Raw genomic sequence first — 14,752 nt, 5'->3', positions numbered from 1 at the left:
TAAGCACGCCGCTCTCCTTTTGTGTAATTTGCTGCGACCTCAAAGGGAAGTTGGTGCTCGCTATAGCACTGAACCCAAATTATACACAACCACAATTCACATGGCCAGCTGTGTGTATGCATGATGGGAGAAGTTTCCAGACATTGTAAAACTGGCTTTTAAAACTGTATTCTTTCAGTGCTATGGATCACATTTCAACCTTCAAATTGCCTTGATCTTTGTTCTCAGACATATTTGCTTGTCCAAGCTGAGGATAAGGGCTGCTTTTCATAGACTTAGGAATGCAAGTGTTTTTATGCAGAATTCTTCCTGTCTAGGGAAAACATCATAATTGTGAGAAATGTGTGTCTGCAGCATCATAGGAACAGCCATACTCTGACAGAAATACTGTAGTTTGTGCTTGGTGGGGTTCTTACAGAAACTGATGTTACCCCGCTCACTCTCTGCAGGCAGTGAAAGAACAGCACCCCCCACAGCTGAGACAGAAAAGAGAAACCCATAAGCCACAAAGCTGTCCTGGGCTAGCTTGTTGCACTTACTGACTGACATTAAAAAGGTGTGACAGTGGTATGTATGAAACAGATGAGGAATTGCACTGGGAGGCTGGGAATTGTGTAGTTGTTACAAGGATGTTTTCCTTTTCTTGTGAGTTGAGGAAGTCAATCCACTGGGATCTGGGTGCCGAAGTCACATGGGGTATTTTAGTAGAAGGCCGAGAATTTGGGCTTTGCCGCAGGAATCTGCCCTGTGCTTCTCTGTAGCACAAAACATCAGTACTACTTGCTCCGTCAGTACTCCTTTCTCTATCAAGAATTCAGTATAAAGGAAGGAGCATCCAGTGGGCACTACAGGTTTTACACTCATCCATACAGGAGCACTTCTCCTCTGCTACCTGTGTGTGTACAGGTACCGTGCATCACCCCTTAAAATCAAGTCCTTCTGTAGCGTGGTGGTCCTATCTATCCTCCATGCACTGACTTTACACTTCTCCCTTATCAGTGCACTTCATACTTGTAAAGACGTGTTCAAAGCTAGTAATAAGAGAAAAAAAAGAAGTCATCCTAATCTATTTCTCACTTAAGGCAAAGAAGAATTCCCATTAACTCATACAGTAGACTATGAGGTCTTGATTTTTCTGTTGTGGAAAGAAAACAACGCATTGAGTTTAGCCCCAAATTTGAGTTTCTTATTAAAAAAATGCAACAACTGTATCGTGTCACGTCTTACTTGGTTTTAATTGGCTATCTCCACCTTTCCTGATAAGAAGAAAACAAGGCTATTTTTAACTACCTGTGAAGTTACAGAGCCTTAACAAAACCACTCAGCCAAAACCAGCTGCTCTTTGGGGAAGTCTGTCTAGCTCAGTTTGAAAAATCTTTCACTCAGAGCAACAGATTCTTGTTTGCAGACAAAACACACATAATTTCTAGCATATGGATTTTTTTGTTTTGTTTTGTTTTCTGTGGAGGAAAAATTAGTGCCCTGGAGGCTGGCAAACTGTGGGAAGAGTAATGAGTTCTCTGCTAAATTCAGTCTAGAGCTGTACCCCTGCTGTCTGAAAACATGGCGAGGGGCTTCGTGCTGACATTGCTCCTGTGAATTAATGAATAAAGCCCTGAAGACATTTTGCTTATGAGACTTACTCATTGAGATAAACCTCCAGTAACATGTGGGAACGCCATGGCTCTGCTATTTCTTGCCTGTGAGCCTGCCACATGCCCATTGCAGCCATCAGGTCCCTGTGCTGTAAGGGGTTTGGCACATGGACTTTGTTATAGAAACATACAATCACAGAATCGTTTGAAACATAAGGGATCCTTAAAGGCCCACTAGTCCAACTGCCCTGCAATGAACAGGGACATCTACAGCTCCACCAGGTGCTCAGGACCCCATCAGCCTGACCTTGAGCGTCTCCAGGAACGGGGCATCCACCACATCTCTGGGCAAACCATTTTGTTCTGGTCACTCTTACAAGAGTCACTGTTGCAGGATGAGATAAAGATGACAGCAGGAATGAAAACATACCTCTCTAATCCATTGAAAGGAAGCAAAATATATACTGGTGAAACCTCTTTAGTGGTAGGGACAGCTTCCATTGGTAGTGGAGTGCGCTGAAGGTGGTTCTCCAGGAACTGAAACAAGCATGGAATTCAGTTGCTTGATTATCTCTGTCTTGAAGGGTTTTTTTTTTTAGCATTCTCCAGCTCTGTGGGAGAGGAAGGAACAAGGATATGAAAGGATTAGAAATCCATGATTGTATCACTTTGTAACAAAGAAGATGGCCAAGAGCGTGGGATTTTTCAGCTTGTGACTTTGAACCCATAAAGAAGGATTGGCACTATATGAAGACTTTGTAAATCATGGTCAACAAAAGTTTGCACAGCAATAACAGCAGAGAAGATGCAGGGAGAAATCTTTCCAGGTTTCAGATAAGACATGGTGATGTCTTCCATGTACCCCAAAGCACTGTGGGTTTGGTTCTTTTCCAAGCACACACACCTGCAAATTAGAGGTAGTAAGAAGCTACAAGACATTTAAAATCAGAAGATAAAGGTTCACCCTTCCAGTGTGCCTCCTTCCCTTCCTTTTTATGCACATTTTTTCAATACAGCTTTTCCAAAGTGGAAACACTACATAGGACAAAACTAAAAAAGAAGCATGAGGCTCTGCCACACTTCTCCAGAATCTCTAAGTTCCCTGAGCCCCCACCACCTCAACCATAGTTTCCTGATGTGCTAGTAACTATGATTTTGTATCTTTGTTCCCACTGATGGAAGTATGATCTACAACGAGTAAATGATAAAGCTAAGCCAGTCTTGGATCCTTCCTGCTTGTGTTCATCTGAGTGAATCAGCCCCTTTCTGTTGGAGAGGGCAAGTGGTGATAATGCTAGTTGTTGCTTGAGAATTGGCTCTGCCTTCAGGTTCTGAAACAAGTGGCTTTTAACAGACTTGAGCTGCAAAGAGAGAGCTGCCACTATGGGCTTGGTGTTGTCAGAGATAAGAAACCAGAAGCATCTGAGGTTCTTTTTCAGCACAAAACCCATTACTCAGCCTCCACAGAGCATGAAGCCTGGTGGGCAGCAGATATTTTGGCCTTTGTTGTTGGTCAGTGACATAGCATCTGCCCTCTCCATGACAACTCATTCCCCACACATTTATAAATGAACTGCAGCACCTGGCATTAGCTCTGCAGGGCAGTGGCTCACCTTCTAATCATTAGACCTTTCAAGACCAGAAAAAGAGTGGTACAATATGGCTTTCAGGCAGCCTTGAAAAAAAAAAAAAAAAAGAAAAAGAAATCCAAACCTCAAAAGCTTTAATCTTAAACGTAGCGAGAGGTCCATGAATTCCAGCTTTTGATCTGAGGCAGTGTGTTTCCAAACTCATTTCACGCTGTGCTGTTCCAATGAATGTTAGGCTTCAGCCAGGAGTCCTGCTCCTGGATCTGCAGAGCTCTGCTCCTGGCCATGGAGCTGTTCTGCAACGGACCAACTCTGTATGTAAAAGCATTTCAGAGACGTCTGTGGTTGGGAAGGCAGCAGCTTCCTCATCGCACACAGCTGCAGTTGCCCCAGTATGAGAGAACTTGTACTGGCTCTGCTCATTTGGATGCAGTGAGTGCAGAAGTGCAGTGAGGTGGTGATGTCAGATGTCAGACTGATCAGGGATGCTAACACCGTGCTCCCTTTTGAACCTACTGAATGATATGAATTATTATTTTCATTCCCAATACCACTTCAGGAGGTGACTGAGCATGCTGCTGCACACTTTTCAGCCCTTCTGTCTCTAGAGGAATGCAACGAGTCAGGGCATCCAGATCTGGAACTGGGGCACCATGCTGGCGAATGCCCCAAAGAAAGAGAAAACAGCCCCACAGGCCTGAAGGACACATGCCCAAATGCCCAAATACAGGCATTCCACCTTCATGAGACCTGCACACTGACGGCAGCTCTCACATTTACCCCTGGATAAGGAGAGCTGGATGCTCCTGGCTGCATAGCCTTGGAGGGGGTGTTCAGACAGAGATCAACCAATTGTGAAACATACAATTCTTACAAAGGGTATTGGTAGGCATGCAGACTGCTGCTTCTGTAAGGCATCATAGCATTATTTTGAATAAGGATGTGCTGGGATTAACTAGGAAGAAATCTTCTTGTATTAAGTGTGTGAACGTGATGAAATATTGAAACTTTTCACTATTTTAATAGGTGAAAAATAACTGAAAGACCTTTTTATACATAATGAAAAAATGCTACAAGATGAGTTTTAGTGGCTGGGGACAGAAATATCTAGGATGCTGTGTTTCTGCCTTTTCTATCCCTTTCTCCCTTGGAAGAGTCAGGCTGTGGCCAGGTCTGCTGTGATGTGATTCTTTGGGCAAGCAAATGGAGTATTAGTGCCAAATATTTCTGTCCTTCCTTATCTAAATATTCCTTATCTACCCTTCAGGTTCAAAGGTTGCAGGAAGCAAATGGTTTAAAATTGTGATTATCTTCTTTTTTTCCTATTCACTGCAGATAAGCTTTGACATTCACAGTAGCTGTGTTTTCCCTGCTGCTGTACAGTAGTGTCAGCTCAAAGCCAAGCAGTGCCTTAGAGCTGATGTCCAGTGTTGATCTTGGTCTGGTATTTCAGCAATCTCTGGTCCGGAGAATAGAAATGAATGCAAATTTTCTGATGAGAATGTTTTTCTTTAAATTGAAAAAAAAAAAGATGACTCATAAAAACTTAAGCTTTATCTTGTGGGAACATACCAGATCTGCTGGGAAACTCTTTAGGAGAAAGGCTTCTCAGGTCCAGGAAGGAAATCTGCTTCAGAAATGTCACACTGCAGCAAAACCAGCCACGTCCTGGTGCAACATCCATCTACCAGCACAGGGCTCGTGGAGCTGCCCTGGGTTTGGCAGGGAAATCCTGAGCGCTGCCTGCACATCTGCTGACTGCTACTCAGCCAATGGGAACAATTCCTCTTGTCATGGTCCTGCATCAAAGATCTGGGAAGTGCTTGGTTCTGGCCTGATACAGAGCAGAAGAATTAAGAAAAGGCTTGTGGCATAAGGAACATTTCTTCTTGGATGTCCCAGAGGCTGAATGTCCTTTCCCCCCTGTACTTGGCCCTGGGGAGGCTGCACCTCGAGTGCTGTCTTCAGTTTTGGGTCCCTCACTACAAGAAAGTCGTTAATGCCCGGGAGTGTGTTCAGAGAAGGGCAATGGAGCTGTGAGGGATCGGGAGCACAAGTTTCATGGCGAGTGGCTGAGGGAGCTGGGATTGTTTGGTCTGGAGGAGGATCAGGGGAGACCTCATCGCTCCCTGAAGGGGAGGTGGGGTTGTCCTGTTCTCCCAGGTAACAGCGCTAGGATGAGAGAGAATGGCCTCAAGTTGCACCAAGGGAGGTTCAGGTTGGATATCAGGAAAAATTCTTCTCATAAAGAGTGATGAGGCACTGGACAGGCTGCCAGGGGGGTGGAGGAGTCACCATACCTGGGGGCGTTTAAGGAAAGGGCAGATGTGGTCTTGATGCACGTGGGCAATGCTGGTGGTAGGTGAATGGCTGGACTGGGTGATCTTAGTGGTCTTTTCCTGCCATAATGATTCTATGATTCTAGTTTATGATTTTATGAAATCCATAAGAACTTTTCTTAACTCGTGCTACCACACCACTTAGCAATAGGAGCAGTGTCACACTACGTACAAACCGTGGATCTGGCAAATTGGAGAATCGGTTCTGGCCCTTCCCTCCATCACGTGTGGCCTCTGCCAGGTTGCTGTGTCCCTGCTGATGGCCTGGCACACGTTCTCAGCAGCAGCCATGCCGTGGACAAGTGCACGGCTCTCACAGCAGCCATTCCCACGACTGACTGTGTGTGTCAGCCCGGGGTGCTGCTCACAGCTCAATGACCTGGTTATTTTTAATCCCACTCCTTCCTCTCCCTCATTAACCATGCGACCCCACAAAAGCTTGTGCTGGCACACGCGTTGGGGTGGCACGGGGACAGGAACAAGCAACAAGAGGCGATGGAAGGCTGCCAGAAACAACTTTATCCAGATATATCCTCGGATTGCCTTGTGCAGCACTAATAACAGCTACTTGCCGTAGATTAACACCAGAGCCCTGAGGAAAACAGCAGTTTAACAGCTATTTACTCATAAAGCTGCTCATTAGGATTTTTTTCAAGCATTTCTCTGTTTGCTTGAGTAGACGTACCAATAATTACTGATTTTGAATAATTTACTGCCAGCTCTTCATCAAGATACAACTCGGTTGGCTAGTTATGAGTGAAGTTTTCATTAGGATTAAAGCTCTTCAGACTTCTGAAAATGTTTCCTTCTATCCTGCTGTCTAATTTGGTATAAGAATAGCAGAAATCCTATTAATTAAAGACTAAGAGCTTTTATAATCTTCTTCCCAGACTGCAGAATGCATTTGCCACTGCTGCTCAGCGGACTGAGCCCACTGTAGGATGCTGCTGCTCCTCTGAACACACATGTAGGAGTGGGATACACTCAGGCTCCTGCTTACGAAAGGTCAAATTGTCCCTTAAAAGCAGGGATTTCCCATGCAATCTAGAGTTTGATCTTCAGCTGTGGGCAGGATGAGCATCCTTATAGGATGTATGGCAACCCTGCGTGCGCCTTCAAAAAGTGAGCCAGTGGATAATGATTTGGCACTGAGAAGTCATCCTATACACCAGGTCTGTCCCCCATGCTCCTCATATGCCACTAATAGGTGTTGTGACATGGAAATGCATGGCTGATGGAAACACAGAAACTATGTGAAGCAGATGAGTTTGGTAAGAGTATTCAGTGTCTAAATCTAAGCATGATATTTATAAAAGATAAACTGCAGTAGCGGAGTTTCCAGGTCATTGAAACGAGTAGGTATGGAATGTTTTGGGTTGGAAAGACCCTAAAGCCCACTCAGTTCCAACCCCTGCCGTGGGCTGGTTGCCCCCCCACCAGCTCAGGCTGCCCAGGGCCCATCCAACCTGGCCTTGAGCACCTCCAGGGATGAGGCACCACAGCTCTCTGGGCAGCTGTGCCAGGGCCTCACTCTCCTCTGAGTAAAGAATTTCCTCCTAATATCTAACCTAAACCTCCTCTTTTGCTTTGAAGCAATTCCTCCTTGTCTGTCACTATCTGCCCATGTAAAAAGTTGATTTCCCTCCTGTTTATAAGCTCCTTTTAAGCACTAGGAAGACACAATGAGTCTCCCTGGAGACTGCAGCTCTGGTGGTTCAGGAGCTGTGGTGTTTCTGAGGAGTGAACACTCCTGGGAGGCATACCTGCACCGGTATGGTGCTGTCTGCCATCATAGAGGGGAATCACTGTCTGGGACTGGGCATTTTGACAGTGCAAGGACACATTCTGCAGATCCTTCAGCTTTTCTAATTGGGGTGCATCTGCCAGGGTGTATTTGCTGACTGATCCTGCCTTCCCTTTTTGTCTTCCCAGGGAATGGCTTTCACACTTAAAGAGAGGCTGCAGCTGGGAATTCATGGCCTCCTGCCTCCCTGCTTCTTGAGCCAAGATGTTCAGGTTCTCCGTGTCATGAAAAACTACGAGAACAAAACGAATGATCTAGACAAGTATGTCAAAAACATCTCATTTCCTCCTTCCTTCCCCTTTAAGTCATGGTTCTTAAAAGTCCATTGGAAGACTTGAAGGGTTTCCTTCAGAGTCACTCTTTCTCCAACCATCAGTAGTGTTTAATGTTTATTCCTGCCTATCTGCTGTCAGTTGCATGCCATTCCTGTCCCAAAACAGCACTGCTATTATTTCTTTCTTCTACTAGCATATTGCTGGACAGCTGTGCCATTAACCTGGTGGATCGCTCTCCTTTGTGTTTAAGTGCCCAACAAAAAGGCAACCCAGAGCTCTCATGTTTTATGCACCCATCTGCATGCTCATTAGGATATTCTCTAAAATGATGGAAGGAAGAGCAGAAAGAACCAACCAAATGGTAGGGAAAGAAAAAAAAAAGGAAAAACAAAAGCAACGTCTAAAATAACAAAACCAGAAGTAATTATGTGTATTGACAGCATTGATGTATTTGTGTTAGTTCTTTTTGGAATGCTGGATTTAGCTATCATCGTGTGTTTTGAGACTGAGGGAGTGGGATAACGGAGAGAGGTTTTGCAGAAATACTTTCAGTAAGATGTTGCTCTGAAATGCACACGCTTACATTTGGGTATGGGTACATACAGCCATACAGATTGCGAGGTAGGTTTTGATGAACAATGCATGTTTTCATTGCATGTTTTCTAATGCAGAAAAATTCTGCTGGTATGCGTAGGTCTGATTTCCAGCTCTGTTGACCCCATAAGCTGTCAGTAGAGCTGGTCAGGCCTTCTGGGAAATTCTGCTTGAAGAGTCTGTTCATGATCACAGAATCATAGGATGATGTAGTGCTGTTCATGCTGTAGCACTTAGGAGGGTTGGAGCTTTGCAGAACTGAGTACGTGCAGAGGGAGCCAACTGTTTCTCTTAATGAAACTGCCAACATCCATAAGTGCTGATATGTATCTGTTTTATTTTACTTTCAAGGTATATTGTTCTTATGACATTACAAGACAGGAATGAGAAGCTGTTTTACCGAGTGCTGACCTCCGACATCGAGAGGTTCATGCCCATCGTTTACACCCCAACGGTTGGCCTGGCGTGTCAGCAGTATGGGCTGGCTTTTAGGAGACCACGGTGAGTGAAAAGACCATTCTTGCCCCTTCTTTCATGTGAATATTGCTTTTGTGCTTGATGTGGGTGGCCCGAAACATCTCAAACTTCATTCCTAATCAAAAGATGGGCTATCAAGCAGCTTCATGTATATGCTTGATGATGAGCTGGGGAGTTGAGAATAGCTCTGCCTTCTTATAAACAGTGAACAGAGTGGTTTTGTTCTCCAACAGTACTGCACAGTCTGTAGTTCAGCTCCAAATGCCTCTGAATTTATGGTTGCACCCCTTCCCCTGCTGCAGTCTTGGGAGCACAGAGCTCCTTCTGCAGTGCTGGCTTTTGAGTAATTGCTGCATTTGGGATACACTGTGCTGATTTTTATTTTCTCTGTGCGCTTCCCACAAGCCACCCCACAAAAATCGTTTTCAAAGGAGATTCTGCTCTGCATCAGTGCCCTCCTCGCTGCTCCAAACAGTTCCTGAGTAATTGATGCAACATTAAACGCTGTGCACGGCGTTGAAGGGCCTTCTCTGCATAATTGCTCTTAACGATTATTGTTTAGATAAGCCTCTCATTAGCATTTTAAAATATATTTTATCTATCCTGAAAATTCAGCAGGAAGTTTCAGTTTTCTTTGCAAACTCTTTTTTTTCCTTTTGTTTTTGAAATGTACCAGGTGGCAGATAAACACTTTTGCTTGAGATGTGGAAATATACATAGTAAAGGAATGGAGCAATACTATTTTAAAAGTATTTCACAAGCATGGGATTTAACTGTGATTTCAGCTGAAAGTAATGGGATAGATGGGCTTTTGGAGCCCCCAGTACAAGAAAGACAGAGAGCTGTTGGAGAGGGTCCAGAGGAGAGCCACAAAGATGATCAGGGGACTGGAGCACCTCCCCTGTGAGGACAGGCTGAGGGAACTGGGCTTGTTCAGCCTGAAGAAAAGAAGGCTGCAGGGTGACCTCATTGCAGCCTTTCAGTACCTAAAGGGAGCCTACAAATAGGAGGGGAATCAACTCTTTGAAAGGGTTGATAACTGCAGGACAAGGGGAAATTTTTTTAAGTCGAGGAAGGGAAGATTTAGGTTGGATGTCAGGGGAAGTTCTTTACTCGGAGAGTGGTGAGGTGCTGGAACAGCTGCACAGAGAGGCTGTGGATGCCCCATCCCTGGAGGTGTTCAAGGCCAGGTTGGATGGGGCCCTGGGCAGCCTGGTCTGGTATTAAATGTGGAGGTTGGTGGCCCTGCATGTTTCATGAGATTCATGATCCTTGAGGTCCCTTCCAATCCAGGCCATTCTCTGATTCTATGATTCTATGCTTCTTTTCCATCCAAGCCATGCTGTTATCCTGAAGAAAGTCTTTGTATGCTCAACTCCTTCTGCATTCATTGCTATTGGAGAATTCCCCTTTCTCCAACTCACTTTTTTTTATCATGTTTTCAACCCACATTATTTCACCAGTGCGGTAAGAACATCTGTTCTCACAGTTTGAGAGTTTTACTGCTGAATTTGGGCTTTGAGCTGCTCTGGATTGCAGCCGTGTCTTCTGCAGTAAAAGGCAGACTATCACACCCTTAGCACACTGAATTTCCTATGGCAAGGAGTTCCTACTGTTAGTGAATTTCAGCCTAGCGTCAGGTTTGGTTTTAATCAAACATTTTTTTTAGCAAACTAGAGGTTTGGTTCCAAAAAGCGAAGAGCTATTATATCGTGCAAAGGGATGAGATTAAAACGAGAAGCATTTGTGCGTGCTTATTTTGTAGCTGTGTCTTATTGTCTTACAGCAAATATCTTTTCTCCTGGAGTACATTATGGACATCAGGAGCTTGCCTGCCAGAAGCTTAGCTCGGGGTAGCATGCCAACACCTCTTGCTCAAATCATTGGGACCTGCAGATTTGGGGAGCTCAGGAATTATTCAGAGAAGTTTGAGTTTCTAGTTCTTCGTATGTTAGTTCCCCTACGCTGCACTGATTGCCAGTGAAGGCAATTCTTCTCACCCAATCTTATTTGCATCAGAAGGTTTTTAAAACAAAATGATCGCCACATAAACCTTACATCCTGATGTATCTCACAGTTGTTTTAGGAAGTGCTCAAGATAGAATCATAGAATCCTTAGAGTTGGAAGGGACCTCTGAAGACCATCTCGTCCAACTCTCCTGCAATGAATAGGGACACCACAGCTCAATCAGGTTGCCCAGGACCTGATCCAGCCTTGCTTTCAAAGTCTCCGGGAATGGGGCATCAACCACACCTTTGGGCAACCTGATCCAGTGCCTCACCACCCTCACAGTAGACTTTTGCCTTATATCTAATCTAAATATACCCTCTTACAGCTAGAGCTGGGGAGAATTTCCAAGCTGCTCAGTTTTGCTCTGCTGCCACAGGAAGCCTCATCATAATCCTGTTCATTAGCTGATTACACTTTATTTTAAATCTGCAATAAAACATTTCTACATAAACCATGCCAGTATTTAACTCTCATACTCATAAGTAGACAGTATTTTTCCCATAATGTCTGACTTGAATGATGTCTGCAGATGCAATCCTCTCTATGATGACCTTTTTGCAGCAGAAACTGGAACAGTGTTCAGCCTGGTAGCTTTCCTGCTTGGGACTGTTGCTGCCCTGCCCAGGTCACCTCCCCTTTGGCTCTGTATCTCCTGAAGCACACGTTATGAATCCTTTCTTTGCTACGATTACTCCACCAGATTTATGCAGCTTTATAATTGTGCATTTCTTCTTGCTCTGTGTCCTGCTGGGAACCTTGTCTTGTTGGTTTTGGATCACCTCTTCAGTGATTCAAAATCTCACTAAACCTCCCAGCTCAACTCTTTGGAAATTTGGAATGTTTGCTGCAGCAATTACCTTTTCATCCAAACCATCACATTTAATGTTCTTGATCTGGAGATGTGAGATATCTCAGCTTAAAATATCCCATGGTGCACCAGCATGACTTGTATATAGCAAACTTATAGGGGGGAGGGAAGTCTGCAGAATATTATGCAGTCCGTTTGCAGCCTCAGCAGCAGAAATTAGTGACCCGTGAATGCAATAAGCTTCTTCCCTGTGTTGAGATCTCTGTTAGTCCCATTAGTGCTTGACTTTATATTTCAAGGCTGAACGTGGTAACATTAAAGCATAAGTAACTTGCTTACAAGGCAAATCTTGTACAAGAGCATCTCAAGTTATTCCTACAAGGTCTAGCAGGGCTTCTCTCATCAGAATGTGTTTATCAGTGTTGGCACAGCTGCAGGTTTTGTTTACTGCAGATTGCTGTCATAACTCAGTGCCTCTTTTACCTTTCCTGATCTCTGTGTACCAGCTTTTTCACCTGTGCATGTATGGGGCTGGTGTTTGGAGCTCTCCTCCCACACCAGCACTCAGCATCCTGTGCAGGTATCAGCAGATCACCTGCTCCACATGGCATCTGGCACTTGCTCTTCCTTTCTTTTGAAAAGCCATTGAGCCAATAATCTGAAAACACAGATTTGCCCTGTTTAGCAGTAGAAAAAAGAAGCTGTGGCTACCCCTTCCTTGGAAGTGTTCAAGGCCAGGTTGGATGGGGCTCTGTGCAGCCTGAGATGGTGCCTGATTTAGTGGCTGGCAACCCTGCCCATGGCAGGGGATTGAAACTATGTGATCTTTGAAGTCCCTTTCAACCCAAGCCATTCTATAATTATAAGCTGGTGTTGCAGGGTCTTGGGCTTGCAGCTGTATTAGGAAAATCTTCAGTCACATTTGTGTCTGCAAGTTCTGGAAAGACTGTGAGGGGATGCAGATGCATTCACATTGTGAAGGCCACTGTCAAGGCCCCCACACAGCGTGCCGGTCACCAACGTGCCAGCCTGTCACAGGACCTGAAGGAAGCAATGCCACACATCCATCCCTGGTTATTCTCTCAAGAGTTGTGCTGGAAAGGGAAAAAGGGATGTGCAGAAGATGGAACAAGCTGCTGAAGGCTCATGGAGGGCAGTTTTGCTAATGTTCAGCATCTGTGATGCCCTTCTGTAGCTGGATGGAATGGAGATGCTACGTTAAGTACTAAGGAACATGGGCCTTGGAAGTGTTTGCTTTTCAAAGCCTGAGGTTCCTTTGTCCTCATCAAAAATTTGGTAGGGGGAGGGAATGAAGTGTAATGGAGCAGAGCCGGCAACCTTCTGAGACACTAAAGAAGGAAGAGGAGGAGGAGTTCCAGTTAGTTGATCCCCTTAACACAGTCATGTTGTCCTAGGAAAGGCTTCTACCAGACTGAAAGCTTTAAGACCATGGTTTGTGACTTTAGAATGAAGAAAGTGCATAGTCATACCATGATCTTTTCCTCTTCTGCTTTTTCATTCTTTTCCAATGTAAAATGTGCACAGTGAATGCTGTGGGTGCCCTTATGCAGCACAGATCTGAACATATGCATTGCAGTCAAAAAGATATTTTTTCAGCTTGGAGGATCTTTTTTTAATCATGACAATATCTCTGAAAAGAGATAAGAAATATTGTCCAAAACTCCATAGTTTTTCACAAAGAGAAAGCAGAGAAGGGAACTTAGAGCATGGAATCAGAGTTTTAGTTTTTGTCTAATCCTAGAGTCCTGGAATCCTAGAATGGCTTGGGTTGGAAGAGACCCCAAAGATCATCAAGTTCCAACCCCCCTGCCACAGGCAGGGCCACCAACTTTCAGATCTGATACTAGACCAGGTTACTCAGGGCCCCATTCAACCTGGTCTTGAATACCTCCAGGGATGGGAAATCCGCAGCCTCTCTGGGCATAACAATAACCTAATAGTGAGGAACAGCTTATTATACTGGCATAAACCCATAGCCTCTCAAGATACTGGATACTTCCTGAGCATTCTGGTATTTGAAAATATATGGTTGTCAGCTGCTCTGCAAAAGCTTTTGGCATCCTGAGCAGGACTGGAAGATGTTGGTGCATCGCCACCAGAGGAAGGCCATGGGCACAGACAAAACTTGCTTAGGTTCATTCTCCTTTTGGAGATTTGAATATCCTCAAAGACTGATTGCAGAACAATGCAAGACGTGTTGAGATGAAGTGGAACCCAGAGAATGAAAGCTAACAGGATGCAGATGGTGCTAAAATTAAGCCTGACAGAATAATGATCTTTGTCCTGATGAAAAATGAGCAAGTGAAACATCAGTCAGTCTGCAGAACTGTCTTGTCAACAGATCTGGCTCTGCTCAGGGCTTATTTTTCTTTCTTTTTTTTGTGTGTGTTGTGCAATCAGGGTGACAGGAAAGAAAGTTACCTTCCATTTCTAGACATATTTCAGAAGGATGTTTTTTCACTGAGAGCAGAGGAGAGGCCCTGGCACTGCTGCCCAGAGAGCTGTGGTGCCCCATCCCTGGAGGTGCTCAAGGCCAGGTTGGATGGGCCCTGGGCAGCCTGAGCTGCTGGGGGGCAACCAGCCCATGGCAGGGGTTGCAACTGGATGGGCTTAAAGGTCCCTTCCAACCCAAACCGTTCTATGCTTCTGTGAAATGTGGAAGTTAGAACACACAGGGTAAATCTCATAGACTTGCCACTGGTCACTGAATTGTCTGCATTCTCTCTTTTGTAAACCAGTGAAGACCAAAAGCAAGTGAGAAGACTGGGTTTTGAATTGTCTGGAAGCTTGTGCTTTGAAATCCTTTTAGGTGATCTCTAATTCCTGCAAAGACATCAAGTATCATAACATCTCTTCTTGCCAGCAGCAAGGTTCAGCCTTCTGCCAGGAGCTGCTGAAAGCAGTGTAGAAGCTGTTTTATAATCCCTGTGTGTGTAACATCACTGTGAGGATCCTGGGCTTGTATTAGGTTTAAGAAAGGGATCTGTGAAAGGGGTCATGGGGACAGCGTGTAGGGAGCCCTGAGAGGCTGCAAGAGCTTGCAGCTGAGAGGCACTCCTAAGTATGGGACCAAAGCGTGAAGCAAGAAGAGCATGGCTAGAGGAGGTAAGGAGAAGCCAGCTGGCAGAGAGGGAGCCCAGGGCTGCTGAGGGCAGCACAGCCTACCGAGATACCTCTACTGTCAGAGATGGTTTGAGTTTGTTGAAATTCCCTGATTTAGCTGGAGAAGCTCAGAGGGA

General features: G+C 44.9%; 1 protein-coding gene across 1 annotated transcript in view; it reads left to right on the top strand.

The window, feature by feature from the left end:
* ME3 (malic enzyme 3) overlaps positions 1–14,752 on the top strand; it is a gene marked incomplete at both ends in the record, with an annotated part of 113,929 nt that overhangs the window by 56,237 nt on the left and 42,940 nt on the right. Inside the window, 2 exons of the mRNA XM_079549739.1 lie at positions 7,456–7,589; positions 8,548–8,697. Coding sequence (XP_079405865.1) covers positions 7,456–7,589; positions 8,548–8,697 — 284 coding nt within the window. The remainder of the gene's footprint in view (positions 1–7,455; positions 7,590–8,547; positions 8,698–14,752) is intronic.

The sequence above is a fragment of the Tetrao urogallus genome (assembly GCF_951394365.1).
Source record: "Tetrao urogallus genome assembly, chromosome: 1".
In the NCBI taxonomy this organism is placed as follows: domain Eukaryota; kingdom Metazoa; phylum Chordata; class Aves; order Galliformes; family Phasianidae; genus Tetrao; species Tetrao urogallus.
The sequence above is the reverse complement of the archived record's forward strand: the minus strand, read 5'-3'. Positions and strand labels throughout refer to the sequence as shown.